General features: G+C 40.1%; 2 protein-coding genes across 2 annotated transcripts in view; one reads left to right on the top strand and one right to left on the bottom strand.

Moving 5' to 3' along the window:
- prss12 (serine protease 12) overlaps positions 1–9436 on the bottom strand; it is a 25857-nt gene extending 16421 nt beyond the window's left edge. The window contains exons 1-7 of the mRNA XM_046047547.1: positions 8195–9436; positions 7057–7195; positions 5626–5798; positions 5294–5444; positions 4520–4698; positions 3521–3662; positions 3194–3414 (exon numbers count right to left, since the gene is read on the bottom strand). Coding sequence (XP_045903503.1) covers positions 3194–3414; positions 3521–3662; positions 4520–4698; positions 5294–5444; positions 5626–5798; positions 7057–7195; positions 8195–8528 — 1339 coding nt within the window. The 5' untranslated portion in view covers positions 8529–9436. The remainder of the gene's footprint in view (positions 1–3193; positions 3415–3520; positions 3663–4519; positions 4699–5293; positions 5445–5625; positions 5799–7056; positions 7196–8194) is intronic.
- A 659-nt stretch (positions 9437–10095) lies between these two features.
- On the top strand, positions 10096–20903 carry mettl14 (methyltransferase 14, N6-adenosine-methyltransferase subun). The gene is made up of 11 exons (XM_046047842.1): positions 10096–10556; positions 11361–11449; positions 11840–11927; positions 13254–13331; positions 14577–14664; positions 14769–14859; positions 14989–15130; positions 16835–16927; positions 18923–19039; positions 20016–20226; positions 20365–20903. The coding sequence occupies exons 1-11, from the start codon at positions 10491–10493 to the stop codon at positions 20670–20672; spliced, it is 1371 nt and encodes a 456-aa protein (XP_045903798.1). The 5' UTR covers positions 10096–10490; the 3' UTR covers positions 20673–20903.
- Positions 20904–25236: the final 4333 nt, after the last annotated feature.

The following is a 25236-nucleotide window of genomic DNA, read 5'->3' as shown; positions in this document are numbered from 1 at the left end:
CCCCCCCCCCCAAACACACACACACACACACACACACACACACACACACATACACACAATAATCACATTTTAAGTGAATGCTGATGTATTTTTCATGCGTGGAGAATTTTAGGATCAGTTTACGCTCTTGCTAAGTGTCAGATATTTTTAAGCTTTTCTATATACATATAGTCGGTTGTTGCATTTTGTAGCTCAAACATTATGTACAGTAATAGAATCAATTTGTAAACAGTAAATCCTAAAACTTCAGCAGTTGTCAGTTGCAGTTGTTAGCCTGAGATCGATTCTTGTAATTGTATTGAGTTGACTGACATGCTGCATATAAACACTGCATTAGAATTGGAGGAGGGGGAGGTTAAGATTGGGGGAGTTAATTGTGGGAATGTTTCCTTCTTTGCTGGTGTTTGCTATTAAGGAAATGCTCATCTTTGTCCTCTGACTTAGAAACACAAACACTGTTTTTTTTTCCTGTCTCAGACACACGCGTTACATCGCTGCTCTGACACGACCCTGTCTCTCACAACAGAGCACGAAAGAGAGAGAGAGAGTTCAAAGCGCAGCCTGGCTTATCTGCTTTTCCTCCTTTTCCAAAAACAACATAAACCAATCCGCCTGTGGCATGTTGAGGGGTAAGGAGGGATTAACGTACACACATACACACTCAAACAAATGCACCCAAACAAACACACACACAAACACTATGTAGTAACGACATAATACTTTGGTGGGTGTTTGCGGGGTGAGATTCTCCGTCAGGCTCTTGCCTGCCAACTTATCATCACTTAAGACACATAAACCATGATGTATCCTTTCTGTGACATTTACTCAGACTTATCAGACTCATCTGTGTTACATCCAACATCCAGACAGATGGCAGAGAACAGTTACATACAGTAGAATGTGAAATCTGAGCCACTACTGGTTCTATCCAGCTCTATCCATAACTATCTTTATTGATATCTGGAGTCTATTAACATACACTTGATTAATGGGGTTACCATTCATCCCTTTCTCCCTCTTTCAGCAAGCAGTAACACAACTGAACGCTTCTGTGTCTTCCTATAAAGAGGTAAGAAGTATAGTTTTGCAGTACTTTTGTGTTATGTGATTGTGTTATATGGTGTCAGCTCACTGGTGCCTGGCAGTTAAGAAACAGCGAACAATAGTGGCATGAATGAGCGAGACTTGCTTTAGGAGAAGGTTTGCAGCAGGTCCATTTAATCATGACGACTTTACAAGCGCCCCAGTTATTAAGGCAGGACAAGCTAACCAACAGCTGTGCCTATTAGACTTGGCATGACTTACAATATCCTCTATCTGTCTCTTGGAGAATGTTGGCTTTCATCTTCTAAGTAAGATGAGATCCAATTGACCCCAGGTTGACTATGGCAGAGATCTTAGAAGGAGATCTCAGATCAGCTTACACCTCATTACCTAGTTTTATGAAGTGAAGGGAAATTATATAGAGATTTTCATCATCTGGTTTCCTGTTCTTCAACACCAATAAAGCATGTGTGCTCTTAGTGCGAAGGTAAGCTAACATTATTACAGATAATAATCGTAATATTTTCATCCTCATTCTCAAGAGCTCACCCAAATGTTTATACATCAAATGGGAGTAAAATATGAAGAAAGATCAGCAAGTAGTGCAGTAATTTCAGTGGTTCTAGAATAATGTGTTGTAAAGGGGGATTTTGAAGAGAATTTAAAAAGAAACTAGTTGGGGTGATATCATCCAGCTAGTCATTCTGGAGTTGAGGGGGAAAGATGGCAAAACCTGATAGCTTTGTATTCACCTAGCAACCAGTAAAAAGAAGAAACTAGAGGATCTGAGGTGGAACTTGGTGGGTAAAAGGTCAGTAGTCAGGAGTTAAATCCATATGAGCTATAAAAGTGATTAAAATACCCTGAAAACCCCATAACCAGAGTAGAGAGTATTCCAATGCCCTTCTAGCAGATCTTCCAGCTTGTGCGGTGAAACCCCTACAAATGATTCAGAATACAGCAGCACGTCTGGTTTTTGATCAGTTCAAAAGGACTCATGTCACTCCATTACTGTGTGTCCTCCACTGGCTATCCATGTCCTCCAGAATCAGATTCAAGTCACTAATGCTTGCATACAGATTGACTACCGGATCTGCACCTATCTACCTAAACTCCATAACAGAAGTTTAAGTTCCTTCTCGGCCACTACGCTCTTCCAACGAACACCGCCTGGCTCTGCCATCCCTTCACACAAAGCAATCCCAGTCCCGGCTGTTCTCAACTGTGACACCACCATGGTGGAATGAGCTACCACACACCATCAGAGCAGAGGCGTCGCTCTCTAACTTCAAGAAGCTCTTGAAAACTCATCTCTTCCGAGAACACTTCCTCTTATAACACCTCTAACTCCTAACATGCACTTGATAATGAGTTCTAATTTATTGGAATAACTAGAAGAAGCTTTCACAAGATATCACAATTTTCAACTTCTGTGTATGTAGAGTGAGGTCTCCAATCCAATCAGAAATGGATCTTGGTCAAAAATCTAGTTTTGTCTTTAAATAATGTGGCACATGAAAGTAATATACAACAGTTTGAAGACTGAACCCTGAGGCACCCCATAATTCCAAGGGTCTGTATGATTTGTATTCATAAGTGGGCACACAAAAGAGCGATAAGAGTGAACACTCGCTATTTAAGATGTTAAAAATCTTATTATTAATAACAAAAAGACTTCATATGAACTAAAATAAACAAAAGAGAGGAGTGCTAAAATGCCACAATTGCAACTACAGTTTCTGCGCTATGACCAACTTTAAAACCTGAATGGAATCTTTAAGAAAGACCATTAACATTTATGAAGGCCCAAGTCACATCAATCTTCCTAAAACACTGGCCAGAAATGTTTAGAGATTGCACACACATGCCCTTGCCCTCCCACTTCAAACCTCAAACACCCCCACATGGACATTCCCAGGTGTATTATTATAACAAACTAACCTACGGCTTCAAGTAGAACTATGGTAACTAACCATCTTGGTTTTTTGGAGCTAGGGAGAGGGTGTAGCTGGGCAGGAATACGCATTGCTACACCTGATAGGTTGCCAAGATATTCATGGCTTAAAGTATACCCTGCTTAATGGTCTATTTTCACCCATTCATCTGTAATCTTTGAACTTTGTCACAGTATGATAAGATTTTGTCTTACTAGTTGAAATACTCTCTCCATTGTGCTCGGGGCTGCATGCGATGTTAACATCTTCATGGTGTGTGCAGTCATGATGGAGCCACTCCCTCCTGTTGCACAGCAATAGGCTAGGCTCTTTCCCTGTGCAGCTCACATCATCCAAAAGAATGGGACCGGACCCCACCCCGAAGCGTGGGACTGGGGTAATGTCTAGTCCCTCAGAAAGGAGAGTCTCACCTAATCTGCAAGATATGGACACACACGTAAACATACTATTGTTTCTGTATTAATAAGTAAAAAGAGTGCACATGCATTTCCCAGTCTGGGGACACAAATACTTCACATTACCTGTAACCAAGTTGTCGGCACACCACTTGCGTGTTAGAGTCTGTCCAGCCGTCGTCACACACTGTCCCCCACTGACCACGGTAGAAAACTTCTAAACGTCCCTCATTGCTGCCTGCACCACCTACCAACCTAACAGTACCATCTAGACAGACAGACAGAGAGTTAGGCAATGGTCTCGCTTACATTTGTATTTAACCAGCTGTTTTTCAAAGAGATATTTTCTTTCTTTTTGTTCTTGATCACAATACAGCTATAAAAATGCTGCAAACTGCACTGCAATCATTCAGAAAAGACATTGCTATTGCAGTCATTTCTGGCTGCAGTAATGACAAAAAAGCTCTGAGAGATCCTGTTCGGACTGAATAACCTTTTTCTGTGGCCTTCACACACTGGTCACCTGGCAATACATCAGACTCTTTCTCCTCTCCTTGTACGTGACAGAGAACCTTTGCCACATTGTTTGTTTAAGCTGAGCAATGGTCTATTTCCAGGCTTGGCCAGTATGTGCTCTCCTAAAAGCTCCTCTCCAGTGCCTCACTGGCTCCAGGAGGGAGCTAATGTGGGGAAGATAGCGTTCACCTTGGACCCTTCTCTTCGATTAGTTTTTTCTATCCTGAAAACCTATTTTGACTTGTCAAAGTAGTAAATGCACAGATTCAACTAACAACATCAATGATTGCTGTAGTGATTGAAGGCATTCCAGAAACCCAGGATGCACAGTTGGCCCTATCACCAGAAGACATAATTGGAATGCAAAGATTAATAATGCTATCAGTTACACGTCATTGTGTATGACAAGTTGAAATGTCTGCCATGAAAAAGGTCTATTGTCTCCAGCAACGAACATTCAGATGTCATTGGTACATGCAAACACTTCCGCCACTATATGGTGAGCATTCCTGGAAGGCCTTCCATATCTCTATATATAAAATATGTGTGCAGTTCACTTGTCTTTGTGGATACTATCAATCACTAACGCTGGGGCAAGTGTAGTTCTACCTGTTAGAGGGATGCAGGACACTCCTGCATCCTCAGAGTGCAGACAGTTGTGTTCCCCCCAGGCACTTTTTGGACACTGCTCCAGAGTGAGCTCGTTGCCTGTGCAACGCACCTCATCCAGCCACACACGGCCTGAACCCTTGCCAAAATGTGCCTGGCCCCACGCCCTCGCCACACCACTACAAAGCAAAGAGACAGTACAGAAGAACAGTTTTGGTTTGCAGTAGTACTGATACAGTGAAAAACAGATGCACCGCCTGGCCATGGCTTACAAAGTACAGGGTGTGTGATGCTGTATTTGTTTAAACTTGAATAAGCCTACTGCATTTCAAATTAATTAGAAACTGTCACGCACATTCATGCCTACATAAACAATGCAACACCAACAAGGCAGTGGCACACAAAAAAAAAAGCATACGGGAACATTTGAGGAGAGTATAGTGTTACTAAATATGCATATCTCTGTGGTGCTAGAATTCATGCAGGAACAATGAGCCTGATTCATTATCTGACCCCCAGATGTTCTTTACTGCGTGCTCCTCTCTCTGTGTGTCCGAATGGAAAGAATACTTCTCATACTTTTGGGGACAGAGGGAGAGACGGCTGGACACCCACATTAACTCACCACAGCTTCCTACTGTGTCTTTCTGTTAAACTATTTCCTCGCATTCTCTTTCACAATGTTTATCCTTAATGCTAATTATGGGTTGGAATTTTGAACACATCTGTGTGTGTGTGTGTGTGTGTGTGTGTGTGTTGGTGGTGCCCCTTCACCTCAGCCCCAGTTGTCGACACACCACCTCTGCATCACTGTTGTCCCATTGGTCGTCACATATGGAACCCCACTGCCCTGCATGGAAAACCTCGACTGTGCCCTCTGACCCCGATCGACCTCCCACCAGCCGGACAGGTAGCGTGGCTACCTCTAAAATGCACAAAGACATAAATACACACATTTACATGTAGTCTACGTAAAGAATCTATGCAGGCTGACACAAAATACAATTCATTTTAAAGTATATATTGAGGACAATTCTAAATTGTAAGTAAATGAGTAGGGGTTGTGGACTTGTAGAGGGCTTGCAGAGTTATTGGATCTCTCCCACCTTGCTGCTGGGTGCAAGTGATGGCTGCAGCCAAAGAACACTCCCCTCCATTCCAAGTAGTCTTAGGACACTGAAGCAGGTCTGGCTCTTCTCCCTGGCAATGGACGGCCCTCCAATGGAGCTTGGCCATGCTTGGACGAAAAAGGGGAACTGCACGTGCATGACCTGAGACCCTGGAAGGGGATCAATTTGCAAACAACAAGATGAGTAAGTGTGGGAGTCCAGCCTTCTCCCTTCAAGTATCTTCTACCAAGTCCAGTTGCCCTTGATTTAAAGCTGATGATACACGGGGAAACTTTTTGAGCAATAGTGCTGGGCAATGTTGCCATCAGTGGTAATGAGTAAAGATTACTATCGTAATCCCCCTCCCAAACAAGTTACTTTTAATTATTTGAAATACTTTTTTTAACCCACAACCGACATCAAACAGCAAACCCAGTCTAATGGGATAATAAGACATTTAAAACACTTTCAAGAGAAATGCAACCTAATTAATGTTGCTTGTCTTTTATTTTTTCATATCATCTGAGATAAATATTGCAGCCAGGCATTTCAGAGCAAAAGGTAAAGCAGCCATTTTAGGCTGGTGGCAGTAACCTTGAGCCATCTGTATGTTCATAATCTGCCATTCCAGGGCCAACACGGTCAGCAGTTTTACACCCAACAGCTTTCAATAACTGGCCTCGTGAAAGTCATCACCAACGATTCCAGCTGACATATGGCTGACATTTGCCCTCTTTCCTCTCGACAGTGGACTTTCATTGACTCCTGTGTGAATATGCACACACAGGCATGTGTTCATGTCGGCATGCAAGACAGCGCCTGGTGTAACACATATGTGTAGCGAGTGCACAGAACATCTCTGTTCTCCAGGGAAAATCAGATGCGTGTTCGATTGAACCCTCATCCCAACGTATGAACACTGTCGATATGTATGATCTGCCTACAGGCTCCCTCGAGACCCAGCAAGTCAATGGCTCTTCTAGCACGAAAGTATCTCATAATACAAGGCCATAAGACACAATAGCGTGTGTGTGTGTGTGTGTGTGTGTGTTTGTGTGTGTGTGTGTGAGAGAGAGAGACAGAGACAAAGAGAGAGCTGGTTACAAGGTAAATAGCTGAGCACTTAAGATATTTAAATACCTCTGGGGAATGGGGGGTGGAATGCAAGGGTCACACAAGAAAAGTACAAAGACTGTGGAGAGTGTGCATGCACGTGTAAGTCCAAAGCATTGTGAAATGTAACGTTCCCACCAAATTTCCATCACACTCTTACCATCTGTCAGACCCCTGATGACAGCTTCACATTCCAAATTTATATGGCATTTGGTGATTGCACCTGTGTCTGAATACGTATATGAGCGGGAGAGGCAGACAGAGAGCGACAAATAGTGCATGTCTCTACGCGCGTGTGTGTGTGTGCTTTCTTACCCCTTGCCCAGCTGTCTGCAAACTACTGCGGCGTCTTGGTCCCCCCAGTCATCGCTACAGACAGACCCCCACACTCCTCTTAGATAGACTTCCACCCTGCCGTCTAGCTTGGAGCGGCCTCCTTGCAGACGCACAGAGCCTAGGATGGAAAGAGGGTTAAAGAACAGTAGATGTATGATAATACAGCACATACAAAATGGGAGATTAAAGGCAATAAAAGGGAGTAGGATGTTGAAAGACGGGGGGGGGGGGGGGGGGGGGGGGCAAATCATTGATTAAAATTCTTTTAGCAACACTCTAACCAGGATTTGGAATTCAGTGTTGCACAAATGTTTCTGAAAGTGTACAGGCATGGCTACAGTGTGTGTGTGTGTGTGGATGTTGTTCATTGTCGGAGTAACTTGGTTGCTTTGTGTTAGCCTATTTGATATATTTGGTTTATTCTGGCAACAGAGAATATAAGGGTGCATGCTCCCCCAGACACACATATGCACAGAAGTGAGTACCCGCCTCTTATTGCCATATCTAAACTTAAATTAGAGGGAACATCCAGTGTGTGGCTCTTTTCTTTGGGAAAAGTGCACATGGACAGACTCCAAATTTGGCATCCCCCCTCCTAAGGGCCTTTAATTGTCCTAACATCTTTAATAACTGGATCAATTTATTTCAATTCCATGTATCAATTACCGGAAGATTATTTACAGGTGATGTGCCAACACACTTTAAGAGTAAAAATACCACAGGCTGCTTTTCTTGTGCCAGATGGAAATCACACACACTTTATTCCTTTCAACACACTCTCTCTCTCTCTCTGTCTCTCTCTAGCTTTCATCAATACAGAGATGTATTATAGTAACACTTTCGACCAAGCTGGTTTATTTGAGTGGCACACCGCTGCTAAAACCCCTGCACATTTCTCTGCACCTCATCAGCCCAAATACAAATTAATATAGCATGTCATATGTCACAATGACTTAGTTTATCTGTGGCAGCTTGCATTGACTCATTTCATTTGGGGATTCAGTTTGTGTCCAGTCCCTACTGTGTTTGTCATATTTCCACAGATTTGAGAAAACTGCATGGATCCCGACAAAATGTAGTAGCCTATTGCTGTGTGTCTATAGGCCTGCGTGTTTACCTTGTTTACAGTCGCAGTACCCCCAGTCCGCTCTGCCTCTGTGGTTCCTGAAAAAGCACCAAGGTCGGATCCTGCCATCCGGGTTTCGGCAGTGATTGTGCTCTCCTATCCCTTTCCCCGGGTAGCGCTCCTTAAAGCCGGCCACTTCGGTCCAGTTCATGCAACGGGTCCCGGACTCGGTGACGTCTATCGCTCCCCGGTAGAAGCCGTCTTTCCCACGGCTCTGGACGCAGTCAGTGAACGGCAGGATGAATAAAGGGACGCTGCTGGAATCACAGAAGCCGCTATTCGCAGCCAAAAGCGCGGCTGTAACAGCGAGAAATGTCAAATTCATGTTAGGTCTCTGGTTGTAGGTAGGCAGCTGAAGACAGTGCGTCTATCATCAGCAGCTTCTTTCATCAGCCGAGGAGACGGTGTTCAGTCAGCCTCATCGCCCTGCCGTGGGACGAGAGTGAGAACCGGGAAAGGAAAAACGATGCGGATCAATGAAACTCCTATTTGCGTGGGCTAATGGGCAGGCAGCCCCCCAACGAAAATTCAATAACATGAATGTTCGGAGAAACTTTTCCCCATGTTGCTACTGAATAGGCTACCATTAAATTGTATTGGGCTATATCATCCGATAGGCCTATAGAATTACAGTATTTATGTTGTATTTAGAGCAGATTTACAGGGAGCAGGCATAGGCCTACAGGGGAACCCAACCGATAGGCTATATAAAATCCCAGAACACTGGGCCTTATCCACTTTAGGGGTCCCAAAACTTGTAATTGCGTATTGTTGAGACAACTTGGCCATGACCAAAATGCTTATTTGATTAGGCTTTGCCTATTGGGTTTTATCAAAAGTTAAGTTTGTTTAAGCCTAATGAGTTCTGATGCTGATAGTAATTTTATGCGATGTCCTAAACACTATATTCAACCTTTCTATTCTTTCATCACGTGGATCCATTATTACATAGCCTACCCTATGCGAATAAAAAGCTGTTTCCTATTATCGAGATCTCTTACTTTACTGATGCTTAAGTAGGCCTATGTTATTCCTCAAATGTAAGTAAGTCACTTTGGATGAGCGTCTGCCAAATAAGTAGGCTAAATGTAGCTATTATCTCTTAAGATGGTAAAGGTTTTTCTTTTGGAGGCACATCAGTGAAGCATGAGAAATGTGACGCTACGGTTGCGGATGATGAATGATTAAACATGAATGCACTCGCTCTTTCGTCTCTCTCCCTGTGTGTGTGTGTGTGTGTGTGTGTGTGTGTGTGTGTGTGTGTGTGAGAGAGAGAGAGAGAGAGAGAGAGAGAGAGAGAGAGAGAGAGAGAGAGAGAGAGAGAGAGAGAACAACTGAAACGCAGATGGACTAATGCTGCGTTCCAGGCAACTCGGAACTGGGATATTTCCGACCTCCAACTAGAAAAACTATCCTGGAACGCCACTTGATACATATATACATACTAGTATCAAATAGTAAAACTTGTTCTGCATGTAAATTGATGTAGAAATGTTTTGTCACTGTTATTAGGTAGCTGGTTACCATAAACAATCTCTGAAAGTCATCTTCTCTACCCAAAAGTTATTCAGGAAAATGTTGAAAATGCCAAAACATTTGAAAATTTTACGAAGTATAGGCTAATCTACAACGTTTATTGTCTTTTGAGGATTACCACTTCAGTTCATTGTTTTCATTAAAACGTCCCTAATTTTAATGAACACCCAGGACAGAGGGTGCAACTGGGTGTACACTTGACAAAGACTTTATCATGGTCAGTTTCCCAGTTTCGACCGGTCTCGAACGCGGCATAAATTACACTTCGCCTTCACCGTCTCCAATATAGTATCCTCTGATTGGATGAACAAATGCGTCCATCTAGTGACGTCATTAAACGGCGTCTGTTCAGAAAAAAACTGTTGACTCTTGATTTACACCAGAGTACGCCGAAACTCGCCTAGACAGGCGGAGTCGGCTCTGTTCGCCGCTTGACCCTCTCTAACCAGGCTGCTAATACCGCTGCGAATTCAAAAACCGCCTTAGTATACAAAAATAACAGCAGCCATTAAGCAGTCGTAACAGGGTGTCTTTAACACGTTTTTGAGCAGCGCACGTCAAGACCGTGAAAACACCGAGCGTCCCGGTTTATATAACGAGTACACCTATTGTGATTTTTTTAGCGGCTATTAAACATTAGCCGCTTGTTGGCTAATGTTACAACGAGCTAGTCACATTTATTTGAAAGGCGTCGGTATGACAACGACCTTAATTATTTCGTAATTAATCCGAAAATATTACAAGGGAAGGAATGAACAGTCGACTGCAAGAGATCCGCGAGCGACAAAAGCTTAGGCGGCAGCTTTTAGCTCAACAGGCAAGTGGACAGTTATTCCGCTGTTGTTGCTAGCAAGTAAGCTAATCTAACAAGTAAGCTAGCGATGTCTCTGACAAAACTGTTGATGTTGCGTGGGAAACGCATTTTCTGCTGCGCGGAGAACAAGGGCGGAGCGCAATAGCACAAATACATCTAACGGTATGGGTGATAACTTAGCTGACATAACTCCGCCGAACATTACATCAGTGGTGATAACTTTACAGTAACGTTAAATGTAAGTCCGTGGTTCTCAAACTTTTTCTGTCATGCCCCCTTCAGAAGCTGAAAAAAGGTTCGCCCAGCACCCAAGAAAAAGTGGATTTCATTTTAATCAATCATTAATAATACGTGCGATTGAAAAACACAAAAGATTGAGGTTAGCAAAATATCCTTGGTAGCATCAAAGCACATTTGTTTATGCCACTAAATCAATCTTTAGGTCCGCTCTACATCTATATTGATGTAACTCTACTGATATAACCTAACCTCAATGAACGACGCGTTGAAGCTATTTGAGCCAATATAGCTAAGTTAACACAAATGCCATCGCTGCACGACACAGTCAGTTATGATACATATGAATGGAAGATATACCAATATTTAATTACTGTAAGCTGTATGTAAAAGATGTAGCTACATAACAGCAGTACAAAACACTGAGACGGACAATATATACGCTGTATGGAATTAAATAAATAAATACGTAGGGTATTCATTATATAATAAAGGAGAAAATACCAGAATGTGATAATAAAACAATGTGACTGCTAACCTTGCACTTACTTTCTTATACTTGTGTAACAGTTGGGAGCTGAAAGTGCAGACAGCATCGGAGCTGTCCTAAACAGTAAGGATGAACTAAAAGAGATAGAAGAGACAAGGGAAATATGCAGGTAAGATGTCACTTAATCCTCAAAAATTAGTAGCCCATCAGGTCAGTAATGAGACACAAGGAAGGTGCAACTTAAAGCAGAAAAATTTGATATGACTTGGTGGCATGAAAAACAGAAAAAGGCCGAGTGCCAGGCTTGCAATCCAGTGTAGCTTCCTCTTCAAGCCTTTTTTGAGTTCTTTGTGCCACGTAGTCCCTGTGTTTGTGCACATATTGAACATAATGCATTCTCTCGCTTTTCCACAGCTCCCCTCCTTTTAACATATATTTGGAAACATATGTCCACCTTGCTTGCCAGTTTGTTTTGCATTCATCAGTGCCAACATGTTGATTTTGTGCTTTAGTGAGACAGCGAATCTGGGAATGTATTTCGGATGTTTCTGTTTTGCAGGGCTTCATTTGATAGTTCAGCCACGCCTTCCAAAAGGAAGGCACAGACAGAGGGAGAGGAGACAGAGGAAGATGTGGAAGAGCAAAAGGTGAGAGTAGTCACGTATTAGGGAGCCTTTTGAATCTACATGGGTTAAAGAAGGCTCCATCCTATTGTGTATATAATGATTATAAACCCTATTTATGTAGCACTTCAAAATAAGTTTACAAAATGAAAACTTACAATAAAATCAAAATACAAGAAGAACTCATAAGGAGACAACAAAAGCAGAATTTTTTTTTAAAAAAAGAGCAAATTAAATGGATAGAATGAGAGCAAACGACTAAAATCAGGACAAGCCATTGAGTATGTATGGGGGAGTTTTTTAAAAGATGAGCCGACTGAACCTTAAACTGCGTCTGCTCAGGCAGATTGTTCCAGAGCCTCATGGCAGAGTACAAACAAAGGTGTGTGTTCCCACCTTGGGCCTGTCCTACAAAGCAAGGTCAACATACCCAGGATATCTTTTCATTATCTTAACCATCGCGATCAGGCTTAAGTTACACAAAGCTGGTTATCACGTCAGTAAGTCAACCCGGTGTTTCCCAATCCTGCCATATATGACTTCACATAAGAGGGTGCAGCAGATGACTAATCACAAACATGGACAAGTCTACTGGCTTGAGAGCAGCATATTTTACAAACAAAGAGCAAAGTATAGTATTACACAAATACAAAGAAGTTAAACACATGATTCAAACTAAAAGCAACACAGTTGCAACTGCCACATGCAGGAAAGACATCTCGCAGAAAATCAGAACTGTGCGAATGTCCAAGTTAGTCTTGTAATATCACTGCTCATCATTAGAGAGTAGACCTGACTATTATTATACTTGTGTTCCATTAAATTAATGTGTTGCTTAGATGTAGTCTCTCTTTCAGCTTGGCTCTGTGTCTGCGTTTTAACATCAAAAACTACAGGATCGCAATAAGTGGTCGTTGACCACCCTCTGTACAATATAAGAAACAAATGCAACATAAAGTTTTAATACACAAATTCAAATTAAACTTAACTTGAACACCAATATATAGGCTCATAATAGTTAGCCTAACATAAAAAGAAAACAGCATTTAACGGCTGTGACAGGCAAAATCAAATGGACTCGGGAGTAAAATAAATATATAAATTTAAAAACATTTCAAAGCGGTAATTAGGCTTACTGTCATATCTTAAAAGTACAACAAGTACAAGGCTTTTGTCCTTCAGTCACTCTCTGTGGTGGGATGATCAGTATTCAAAAGCATCTCTGCATCTTCTATGAATGGTGATGCCATTTTCCACGAGAACTGACTGGCCAGTAGTCAGTGCTTTGCAGATAAAGTTTCTCTTCATTGACCAAAATTTGACCCCCTGTGTTTTTGCGCTGTGTGTTAGGATGAAGTGGAGGTGCAGCAGCCGGATGAAAGCAACCCATATGAGGAAGTGTACAAGGATTCAAGTACTTTCCTAAAGGTTGGACAACTTGCTGTGTCTTTCTTTTACACCCGTCTTTTGTATCTATTAGATCTTGTCTCAATAATGATGTTTTTATAGCCTGTCAAGTGAGAGATTTATTTTTTCTTTTTTTTTTTTTTAAAGTTCCACTAATTACAAAGCAAATTAGGCATGTTTTCATTGCTTAGTTGTGATAAACAAACTGGTTTCCTAGGCAATTTTACCAGTTGTTAACCATGTCAGCCTTATAAACAATCTACAAAATAACAATGGTAACATTTGTAGGAGAGTAGCAAGAGCTTAATAAAATGCTCTGTATTTGTATAGCGCCTTTATAGTCTTTTCGACCACTCAAAGCACTTTTACACTACATCTGCATTCACCAGTCATACGCATTCATACACTGAGCCTAAAATCTCACAGGTGTTCAGATAAGGTTAGGCTGCCTGTCAACACAGGCTGGAATTGACTGGAATGAGCTTGAAAATGCTTTTAGCTCAAATTTTAGCTCGCCTTCATGATTTAATGTGAGGACTGAGTGTATTATTAAGATTTGTATATTTGAAGATGGTTTAATTAAAAGGTCTAGTAGTACTGTGCAGTTTATGTCATGTTCAGATAATAATAAGTAACTGTGATCCTTTTAGCCATAATCGTGCATCTGTAATTGGTCCATTGGTACAGGTTGTTCATCTTTTAAATATGTTTGCGTAAGTCTCACTTTTGACACTATATTAGTGAAAAATAGCAAGAGAATAAGACATAGCCACATCAAACATTACTCTATATGTCAACGGTTCCTATTTGCCCTGTGACTGGTGTTACCAGTATTACCTGCAGAGGCTACTTTTGAAGAAACAGTTCTTGAGTTAAATTCCAACTCAGTGAATATCTGATTTGGTGCTGTCAAAAGTCTAGATTTACCCACACGTACAACAAGGAAAAAATCTAAATTGAAAGAGCCAGATAAATATTTTCCTGTGTCATGGTCAGGTGTGCATCATGTGATTGTCCTGCGTTAGTGGTGTGTCATCTTTATTTAGAAAGTCTTTCTTCCTCATACAAGTCCACAATGGATTTTAAGATTCTGCAGAAATTGTTTGGAACCTACAGTTTCTATTGAGCTCTTCCAATTTCATACATCAAATGTGTATTAAAAAGTTTGAACATACATCCAGCTATTCATACATACTGTATGTTGTCGTATGCATATATTTTTCTTCTGCTCATCCTTTTCATCTTATTCCATTCATTCATTTTCAGGGCACCCAAAGTTTGAACCCTCACAATGACTACTGTCAGCACTTTGTCGACACTGGGCACAGGCCACAGAACTTCATAAGAGATGTTGGTGAGTGTGTGTGTGTGTGTGTGTGTGTGTGTGTGTGTGTGTGTGATGTACACGTTGTGCATGCTTGTATGTAGTTCTGACCTTGTCGTCTTCTGTGAATTCAGGCTTGGCTGACCGATTTGAAGAATACCCTAAACTTCGAGAGCTGATCAGATTGAAAGACGAACTCATCTCCACCACCAACACCCCTCCCATGTATGTTAAATGATGACACGAAGAGTTGCGTTAAATATGTTTTTGATTGTGATGTGATTGCAGAGAAAACAGCTGGAAAAAACAGCCAATAGAAGGCTCTATTTGAGATGCGTGTGTCTGTGTGATTAGGTACCTCCAGGCTGACCCAGAGCACTTTGACCTGCAGGATTTGAAGTGCAAGTTTGATGTAATTCTGCTTGAGCCTCCCTTAGAGGAATACTACAGAGAGTCAGGCATCAGCCACACTGAACGTTTCTGGACCTGGGATGATGTACGTATTCATGTTTGAGTTGCGCCAGCATGTAAAGAAATGTAAAATGTTATGAACACCTCGTAGGCCACAACAATAGAAAGGAGGCGCACACCAAACTTTACAGTCAGAAACAGAAATGTATTACAATGAGTTATATTGATAAATGTGTGGCGTGGAAGTCCTTATCAGTGGTCTTTGAAGAGATATCAATACACTGTGAAAAGGACACCTCAAAATAAACGGAGCTTAATGAGAGGTGAAGAGAGGTGGACTTAAATTACTTCCAGGTGTTACCTTTTAACCACAAGGTTGGCCAAACTATGGCCCACATTTTCTGTATATACGTTGCACATCCTAGTTAGTAGATGTAGATGCAGTAGAACAGTAGATGTCGCTGTCATTGGTCAACAACTACTTGACCTACAATGACAAATTGCTAGTCGATAGAAACATTTTCCTCTGGTTTTTTTTTCTGTATATCGGCCAAAATCAAAGGTTTGGCCACCCCTGTCTTACAGTGACGGCTCCCTCAGCTGCTCCAGGCTAAGAATCTGTAACACTCAGACACAAACACATACCACAGGACCAACACAAAGGGCGCTAGTAAGGATGTGGATTGTTAATTTTTATTGATATTGATACCCTTATAGAGACTGCTTAACGGTACGATTCTTTATCGATACTTTACTATTATTTGGTGATGGTTATTTGGTAAGACCAGACCCAGCGGGCATGAGGTGGGCCTGCACTGTATGAGGGAAATAAAATGAGGTTATATAATGAGATGACACATGACTTGCGAAAAATAAACAAATATTGAAGTGTGCATATTAACTGCCTGGTTATTTTTAAATCAATTCTACCATTAGACTTTAATATTTTAAATACAACTAAATGTTTCCAGCGCAGTAACATTAATGTTTACAACAGCAAAGTCACTATATATAAACTCAATAGCTGACATCACAATAGTAAGTGACATTTAGAAAGAATAAAAACTTCATCCTGTATCAGTCTCTCCTCCTCCTCTCTTCTGTTATTCACTGCCTACAGATAACATTACCTGAGGGAAGGAGGAGCGGCTGGTCTGTCTCAGCCAGCAGCTGAGTTTACAACAATGCTTACTTATTTATCGCGTTTCAAGTTAAATCAGATTTGACACTCAAGAAATAACGTTACATTATAGGACTCGCTAGTCTCGACAGCAGTATCGATGAGCTTAGATCTGATTTTCGGGTTTAGAGAAATTTTGGAACCGGGTCCTTTTAGAACCAGGTATCGATCCCCATCTCTAGGCGCTAGTGCCGTCACAATATTTGTGAAATAAAGAACACTAGAAATTGTTTCATGGGAGAATATCGCACATTACTCAGCATAATTTCAGACTCGACTTGTGCCCAAGTTCTGATCGTTAAAATGTTTCTAAGTGGTCACACTGGAAGACTTCTAACAAAAATATTGGGTATTTCTGAGATTGATATGGACATCCCAAAATGTTAAGAGCTTCAGACTGGTGACCCTATTAATGACCTGCTAATGTGAAGACCCATTTGGGATGGCAAAATCAACTGTCCGGTTCTCCCATAACATACGACCGCCTAAGGACTTGGCCTAATGGAAAGGAAGCAAGATTTGTGAATGGTATATTTACTGTGCATGGGTCATGCTTAGTATCATGTTCACTCACTCACTTTTTCTCTGCACTGCTCTCTGCTATTTTAGATCATGAAACTGGAAATTGAGGAGATATCAGCTCTCCGTTCCTTTGTCTTTCTCTGGTGTGGCTCTGGTGAAGGCCTGGACTTGGGCAGAATGGTAACATGATGATTCTTTAAATAAAAAAACATACATTAATATAACAGGCAAACTCTGGAGTCCAAAATGGATCTTACTTTACTGGTTTAAGAAGGATATTTTTAGCCCTTGTTAGTCCGCATTCTTTGAGTCGTTAAGGCATTTGTTGATTCAGTGGGCTTATGCCAACTGAGCTAGGTAACTATGTGTCTATAATGTTATGACAATACCTTTTAAAGTTTTTTCTGTTCATACCAGACTATTCAAGGTTTAAGTCCCTCTGCAGTCACTCTGGTTCATGTTTATCAACCTGTCAATTTTGTCTTTGTTGTATGGTTGTCTGTCATAGGTGTGACATTTGTCTTCGTAGAGCTTGTCAATTACACAGATTCACAGCCTGGCTCTCTGTGTGAGAAAATACTTTTTATCATAGTCTTACAAGTCTAAGTATGTTTATACTGAATGCTTTTTTTCCCCCAACAACTTTATGGTTCATGTTGAGATTGTGAACAAGGTTTTTGTCATTGACTGTGTGTTCTTTGGGGATCATAAGGGCAATTGCCATTAAACCAAACATTCAAATTTATATCAAGGCAAACTGATGTCAACTTCATCTGAGCAAGTAGAGAGAAGACATGCGACTTCCAGGTTTCTAAAAGAATTTTGGACTAATATAAAAAGTCTGTCTAACTAATTTGAATGTTTTGCTTGTGCCATTATCAAAAGCACCAAAAGTGTGTACAAACTTTTAGAAAGGAAAGACTGATGTTGTCTTTCTACAGTGGCGTCACAACTATCCTGTGTTATCTCAAATAGCATAGCAACTACAAACAGAACAAGTAACTAACCAAACTGCAGATTGTGCAGATAACTCAGAAATGGAAAAATGTAAAATGGAAAGAATCATTGGCATCTGCTTTCAGAACCACAAAGTAGGTTGTGAGCTTTTGGCAGTTCAGAAAATTGTTTCTCTGACATACTGGAGCTTGTAATTGAGTTATTGATATTATTTATGATTTGCTATGTGATGTGCTATACAGTAGATTGGTATGCAAGCCTTAATCCTTTTTAGAAAAACAGCTAGATGTGTAAATCTCTAAGCACCTCAACATTTAATTTGATTACGATTCAGAGGGCTGTTATGCAATTATAAAACGGTTATTGATGTATCTTTTTTTTCTATACAGGATTTCGTGATAATTACTAAGCATTTCATTTGCTCATTACAATCCAAAAGAAACACCTCCTCATTAACTTAAAGCGAGTTTGCATCCCTAACTTACTTTACTAACCTCAGCTCCTCCATTGTCACCTCCATCCTTTAATTAACAACAAGTTTTTCAGACTCATCTGAAAATTGGAATATAATTTAACTATCAGGATGTACAGTATGTGTACAGGACAGAGCTGTACCTGATGAATCTTCCATTTCTGCGTCCTTAAATGCTTATTTTAAGTACTGGTTACACCACACTGCATTTGTTGACTTATTCAGGAACATTTTGCTTCAGTGTGCACCTGACAACTGTGTTAAGTTAATGTTTATGTAATGTTAGAATAGCAGGACAATAGCTTTGAATTCCTTTTGAATTACATCTGTTAAATCCTGGACTATTCAAAGTTTAAACCGTCTGTATTGTCCAAGTCCGGCAAGTTGTCAGATAAACATCTTTTCCTTTGTTGTTTGGGTGTCTGCAGTTAGTGTGACGTTTGTCCTCCTATAGCTTGTCAATAACACTCTCTGTGTTTTAAAAAAAAAAAATGCATGATTTTGCAGCCTTTACCAGAGGAGGTGTTTATACTGCAATATTGACAAGGTGTTTCTTATTGTTTGTCCATTCTTTGGGTGTCACAAGCGCAAGTGTCATTAAATCAAATACAATAGATGAGTAGGGTCTCTCTCAGAGTAATACGGAATATATACCTGTCAATATTAACAGCCCTAAATTGAATACTTGCATAGCACATGCAGTTCAAACAACATCATAATACCTAAACTTATTTTACCCATTCCAGTGTTTAAGGAAGTGGGGCTTCAGGCGGTGTGAGGATATCTGTTGGATCAAGACCAACAAGAATAACCCCGGAAAGACCAAGGCACTGGATCCAAAAGCAGTTTTCCAGAGGACCAAGGTACAGTATACAGAATATGTAAACCATATTAGGTCATATGCACAGAGAAAGGATAACAGCTTGGGAGATTGTTTATTTTTTTTTTTTTTGTATTTGAATAAGACAATGAGAGGAGGAGTGAAATAGTTTAGTGATCACTGAGTAGTTGAAAGGGATTTTAAGTTAAGTTTTTCATACATATGTTGAACTTTGGATGAATAAATCTTGAAAGAATTGAAAGATCTCTGTGAGTGCTTTTGAATGGGAAGATGTAGAAACTGATTAAGGAGTCTGTTTAAACAAGTCACAAAACTACACTGAAGACTCTAAAGAAGCAAGCAATGGAAAAGAAAGCCTGCACATCCAGCCAATCACACCGACTACATCTGATAAAAGTAGCCAGATGCTCTCTGAGTAAAATAAGCTAATGTGCTGCTGGGACTGGGCTATTTCAGGCGATACCTTAAAGGCACGGAGTACCAATACCCAGTCCTATGTATTATGTTACAAAACGCGGACAGGGTGGATATTTTAGAAGCACGGACCAGATAAACCAGCAGTGAACAGTAAACACACCAGTGCAAATGTGCTTCTGTACCACTTTGGTTTCGATCATTTTGATTGGCTACGTCATTCACAAGCCTCCTCCACATGCGATGCACCTGCCGCTGTGAAAACTCACAGGGCCAGTTCTGTGTCTTTTCAGCAACTTTATAAAATGCACTTCTGATGGAGAGAGAAACATAAAGAGGCGGGGCAAGCCACCGTGTTTAGAATAACAGACCAGATTGTGTTTGTGGGGAAAAGAGAACTAAAAGGGAAAGCAAGGTGAGCCGATTCAAGTAGTGAGTTAACACTCAAGTAAGTTGCAGAATGAAGTGGAATTAAAATGGTAAAATAAACTACAAAAAAAAGATTACCCTGCTAACAGCACCACAAACAGTCATTCGCCCTCATTATGTGGGAAACACTGATATATACAACACATTCTCTGCAGGAACACTGCCTAATGGGAATCAAAGGAACAGTGCGTAGGAGTACTGATGGTGACTTCATCCATGCCAATGTGGATATTGACTTGATCATTACTGAGGAGCCTGAGATGGGAAATGTAGAGAAGCCTGTGGAGATCTTCCACATCATTGAGCATTTCTGCTTGGGTCGCAGGAGGTTGCACCTGTTTGGACGAGACTCTACTATCAGACCAGGTGAGATGGACCTGCTCTTTCTTTGGGAAATTTAGCTGACAACTGCAGGTTGTATCTTTGCTTTTAGTTTTTTAGTGTCTTGTCTTCCCCTGTGGATCTGCTTGTTTCTCAACACATGTTTTTTTGTTCTCTTTCTAGGCTGGCTAACAGTGGGTCCTACTTTGACAAACAGTAACTTTAACCCAGAGACATATGCCTCGCATTTTTCCTTGCCTAACTCCCACCTATCTGGCTGCACTGAGGAAATAGAGAGGCTGAGGCCCAAATCTCCCCCTGCCAAGCTGAAGTCAGACCGTGGTGGCGGAGCACCCAGAGGGGGACGTGGTGGTCCAAATGCAGGAAGAGGCGGAGACAGAGGCCGTGAAAGAAACCGACCAAATTTCCGTGGGGACAGGGGAGGGTTCAGGGGTAGGGGAGGGCTACATAGGGGCTTTCAACCTCGTTAGAGCTATAAGCTCATCCAACCAGACTGATGCTAGGATTTCCCATCAGCATTGTAAGCAAACACAAGCTTATTTGTAATGCGTTTGGGTTATGGTATGCTTTTTATGTGACAGCTGAGAAGTTAGCGAGTGTGATACATCTTTTTGAACAATTGTGGCTTGTTTATATTTTTTCATGGATATACATTCAATTTTTAGGTATTGTCTTAATAAACATTCTTTTCACTTTTTGTATTTATGTATTGATTTGTGTATTCGAAAGCAAGGTGTGATTGAAAGTCGGTGGAACTACACTGTTGCTGTGACGATACAACAAAGCTTAGTATTTTTAGTTTAAAAAAAATGGTTGATTGTAATAATGTAAATGAAAAGCTAATCAATCACTAGGTATCAGATAGTTTTGTGGCCGAAATATTTGACATTTGTGTTGACATATGAGCATTAGCTCTGTGAAAGCTGATGGGCTGTTCAGTTCTGATCATGCTCTTCCCATATGCTGTTATTAGTGTGTGAGGAATGTCAACCAGAGCATTAAGGAGGGGTGCCATATGAAGAATGCCACTCATGATCTTCCTGAAATGCTTCTTCACTGTAGACATTCCTTTACAGTAATTCTTTAGTTATGCAACTGCTAGTAAAAGGTAAAATAGCACCCTGAAGAAACATAAGGTAGACACAGAAAGTGATCTGTGCTTAGAGACATTCATACCCTCAGTATAAATTGAAATAACTTTGGTACCTAGTACCATCTCCACTTCAAATCTTTAATGTATGGTACTTTGGTTTATATGGTTGCCACCTGTCCCATATAATAAGAATTAGTTTAAGATGCCCCAGACTTGCCCAGAGTAAGCTGTTGTTGGCTAATGTGTATATTGTTATTAGATTGTACTGTTTAGAGTCATTATGTGATATTTAGCTACACTGTGCTGTTCTCCCAGATACACAAGTTGATGAATCAGATGCAGAAGACCCGCCCCTGTGAGTATTTGTGTGTGAGAGAGAAATTTCACCAATAACCCAATTAGTGGACATTAATCTGCCACACGTCTAGGCTGTTCCATCATTTAGTAGATGCTTTGGACAGAAGGTTAAAATAAGATTTATTTTAAAATGCTTAAAAATACGCTTGACTTCCTTACCATGTCGAGAACTGAGGTACTTAATCATCAGTGCAGGGGATTTAGTGTCTGAGAATCACAATCTAATAAGGGAAATGTTCCTTGTTGAATTTCTTAAAGGAAATGTTCCTTGTTTAATTGAATTTCTTTCAGTCTATGTTGTTCCTGTAAGAGCAGAACAACTTACCCCTACTTACTATTTCTTTTGTGGACTGTTAGCAACTCAGGTATTTCACCAACACTGCTTACTCCAACTTCAACCAGAGCATAAGACAGAATAAGTGACACCTGTGTGGGTGTGAAAAACCTTTGTTCTGCCTATGCATATTGTGTTACTGGGGGTGTCCCTTGGTTATTTGTTTTTTCTATATAACAACATTTCTCCAATGTAACTAGTTATTTAATTGGTGTTTTAGATTAGGCCACACCTCGCACTCCAGGGACAAAATTTGCTGTAAAGATAGGCTTTACACTTCAAATTTGTATTTAAAAATCAATTAAGTCTTAATTATTGCCATTTTTTATTCTTATATATTTAATAGTATATGAAATGTCACAAGTAGTATCTGCAACCTTGTTTATAACATTGTTCTTTCCACTTCATTCAATTCATGAATCAGGATGAACAAAATCTGTGGTAAGAAGTTGAACAGCATGTAACATTAAATTGGGATATCTGAAATGGATTTTATTATTTTCATTCATTTATCATTTCTAAGACAAGTTTTGCAAAGTATTTAACTGAAACAGCCACAAACAAATGGATGATTTGGAAGAATTAGCACACACACAGAACAATTTGTCGACCGATTACATACTGGTAGAACTAGCGCAGCCAACCACTTAAATCATCAATCTAGTTAGTCCAAATTAAATTACTTGCTCTGTGAAAACCATGTTTGCATCCTCACTTTCAATTTGTAGGCATTATCTATATATATATATATATATATATATATATGTATATGCACAGAAGGACTGTTTTCAAAGAAATTGAACATTCAGCGAAGTAAATATATAGCCTACAGTTATAGTGTATATATATATGTCAGACCAATGACCAAAAAGGGTTGAATTATTGTCACATGTAAACAGTGATTCTAAGAAGAACATAGTTAGGCCTACCAAGCTAGTTCTTCCGTGTCAGTTTGCTGTCCATCCTAGTTCACTCACATAGGTAAGGGAGGCATGGGTGTGTTCAGATACAGTAAGAATGCAGTCACAACAAGGATGTTATCAGAAAAAAGAAACTCATAACATTGTGACTGTGGGAGTTAACCAAAAAAGTGTCAATAGCAACAATGTTACACAGACACCTAGTCCAACTGGTTTATACTTAGCTATAGCTAAAGTTTGATATCACTGTTTAGGAGAAAGAGTTAGTTAGGGGGAAGACATTGATGTCTTAACCTTAATCCAGTCACAACTATGACAATAATTTTGACACTGATCCTGCCTCTGGTTTCTCCAGAACATCTGGCTTTATTTACGTTAATTTACATTTGTTTCCTTGTGTATTACTGACTTAGCACTTACTTGTGGATAAACTGTATCATTACACACACATTAACAGAAATGTCTGTTTCTCATAAATTAGTCAAAGAATTATTAAAAGACTACACAGAATACTCACATACAAAGAATAATCACATACAAAGAATAATCACATACAAAATGATCGTTTGATTATCAGAGTATTATGAAATGTTGGTTATGTGTATGAATCATAAGCTTTATTAAGGACACACACACGGTCCATAAAATATACAATATAAACACTTTTTCTTTATCAGCTGTTTTCTATGAAAGCCCTATGCAGATCACTAGTCACATAGAAGGAAGAGGTTCTGAGTGCTTCATCAATACAATGTAATATCCATCCATCCATCCATCGTCAACCGCTTATCCTGCATACAGGGTCGCGGGTACAATGTAATATATTATAATGTAAAATAATATTGAATGTAAAGTACTGTAGTAACAATGATCATTTTATAATATATACAATATATATGCATATATGCATTAAATATTGGAACATGTTAAATGGTAATGCTGCTGTTATTCTTATTGTTTTCTCGTTGTCAAAGAATACCATGAAAAGACCAAAACCAAAAATGCATCTCTGAGTCGGTCAGTGAATGTGTGTTAAGTCATAAGCGTACAGAGGTTTGTGCCGTAACTTTACAGCAGCTTAGTGTCATTTGCACATGATTTATGAAACATGTTTATCATGCATTAGTCTGTCCAGCTTCCCTCAGATGGCTGTTGTGATGGCTGGTCTTGATTTCATACAGGCAGATTATGGCAAAACAGGAAAAATTCCAAACACAAACTGATGAAAGAACTATTGTCCAAAATTGTATGCAGTAGCATTAAGATTTCCCAAAGACCAAATCATAATAAACAGCCCCTCCCAAAAGTACTGGGACAAGAATGTCCTCGCTCTTTTATCCATATTTCTGACTTTTAATCACTGCTTATCACTATTTCATAAAACCCAAATATTTGCATATTTGAAAAATTACACCAAGCCTTAGACCTTGAAAACCATAATGTCCTCCAAGAGACAATTTGTGGTACAGTACAAAACATATAGACTTATTAAAAAAAACATCAGATAAACAAAAGCAGTAGTCTAAGATCATCTGTAGCAGCCATCATAAATGTCATCACTGGGCAGACAATTTAAGTGCATGTCAACAACTGTATACCAACAATTAAATATACATTTTGAGTGTACTGCACATTTCCAATGTATCTGTGTATTTGAGATCCCCAAGTCCATGCATTCCCCCATTTTCCTCTGTTGGTTCAGATCTTGGGGTAAGAAAGTGGATGGGATGTATCCATGCAGACCTCGTCTGCTTTCTCAGTCAGCCTGGTCAGGTACAGGTGGTACAGGTCAGCCTGCTGACTGTCCCACAGGTCTTCACAATTTTACCTAATCTGTCCCTGTGAGGGATTTTGGAATAGCCATTCCATACCTAAGGACATATCCATGACACACACAACAGTGTTTTAGGCATTTCCAGTTAGTAGAAAAACAGATACTCTACTCACAATAAGCTTTTCACTTAAAGATTTTCACTGAAGATGGGTGGGTGCCCTGTATTCTCAGTTTGTGACAGCCATTGAATAACAACAGCTACATTGTTTATTTCAGTATTGCTGCAGTGTTGAAGCTGAATTCCATTGGAGTAAGTAAACATCAATATTCAGCACATACTGACATGTTCACCAGGAGATCCCAAGTAGCATTACCATCGACATGCAACACAAGATTTCTTGCAGAGTTATCAATAAAAGTTGCTAATTAAAAATAAAAAAGGCATGTGACATGTTAGGATAACAGAATTACTTAATACTTTATTTGAGAGGAACAGTGGTGACAAGACTCCTGGTTCACTGGTTATTGAGAAAATTATGTTTGACCTACTCAGAGT

This window comes from Micropterus dolomieu, linkage group LG04, assembly GCF_021292245.1.
Source record: "Micropterus dolomieu isolate WLL.071019.BEF.003 ecotype Adirondacks linkage group LG04, ASM2129224v1, whole genome shotgun sequence".
NCBI lineage: Eukaryota > Metazoa > Chordata > Actinopteri > Centrarchiformes > Centrarchidae > Micropterus > Micropterus dolomieu.
This window is presented reverse-complemented; position numbering and strand designations above follow the sequence as displayed.

What these genes read in the sequence shown, in the direction of transcription:
- mettl14 (XM_046047842.1), top strand. Translation starts at nt 10,491, where the DNA reads ATGAACAGTCGACTGCAAGAGATCCGCGAGCGACAAAAGCTTAGGCGG. An exon ending in ATTCAAGTACTTTCCTAAAG is followed by an intron (nt 13,332 to 14,576) that starts GTTGGACAACTT and finishes ATTCATTTTCAG; the next exon opens with GGCACCCAAAGTTTGAACCC. An exon ending in CAGTTTTCCAGAGGACCAAG is followed by an intron (nt 19,040 to 20,015) that starts GTACAGTATACA and finishes CATTCTCTGCAG; the next exon opens with GAACACTGCCTAATGGGAAT.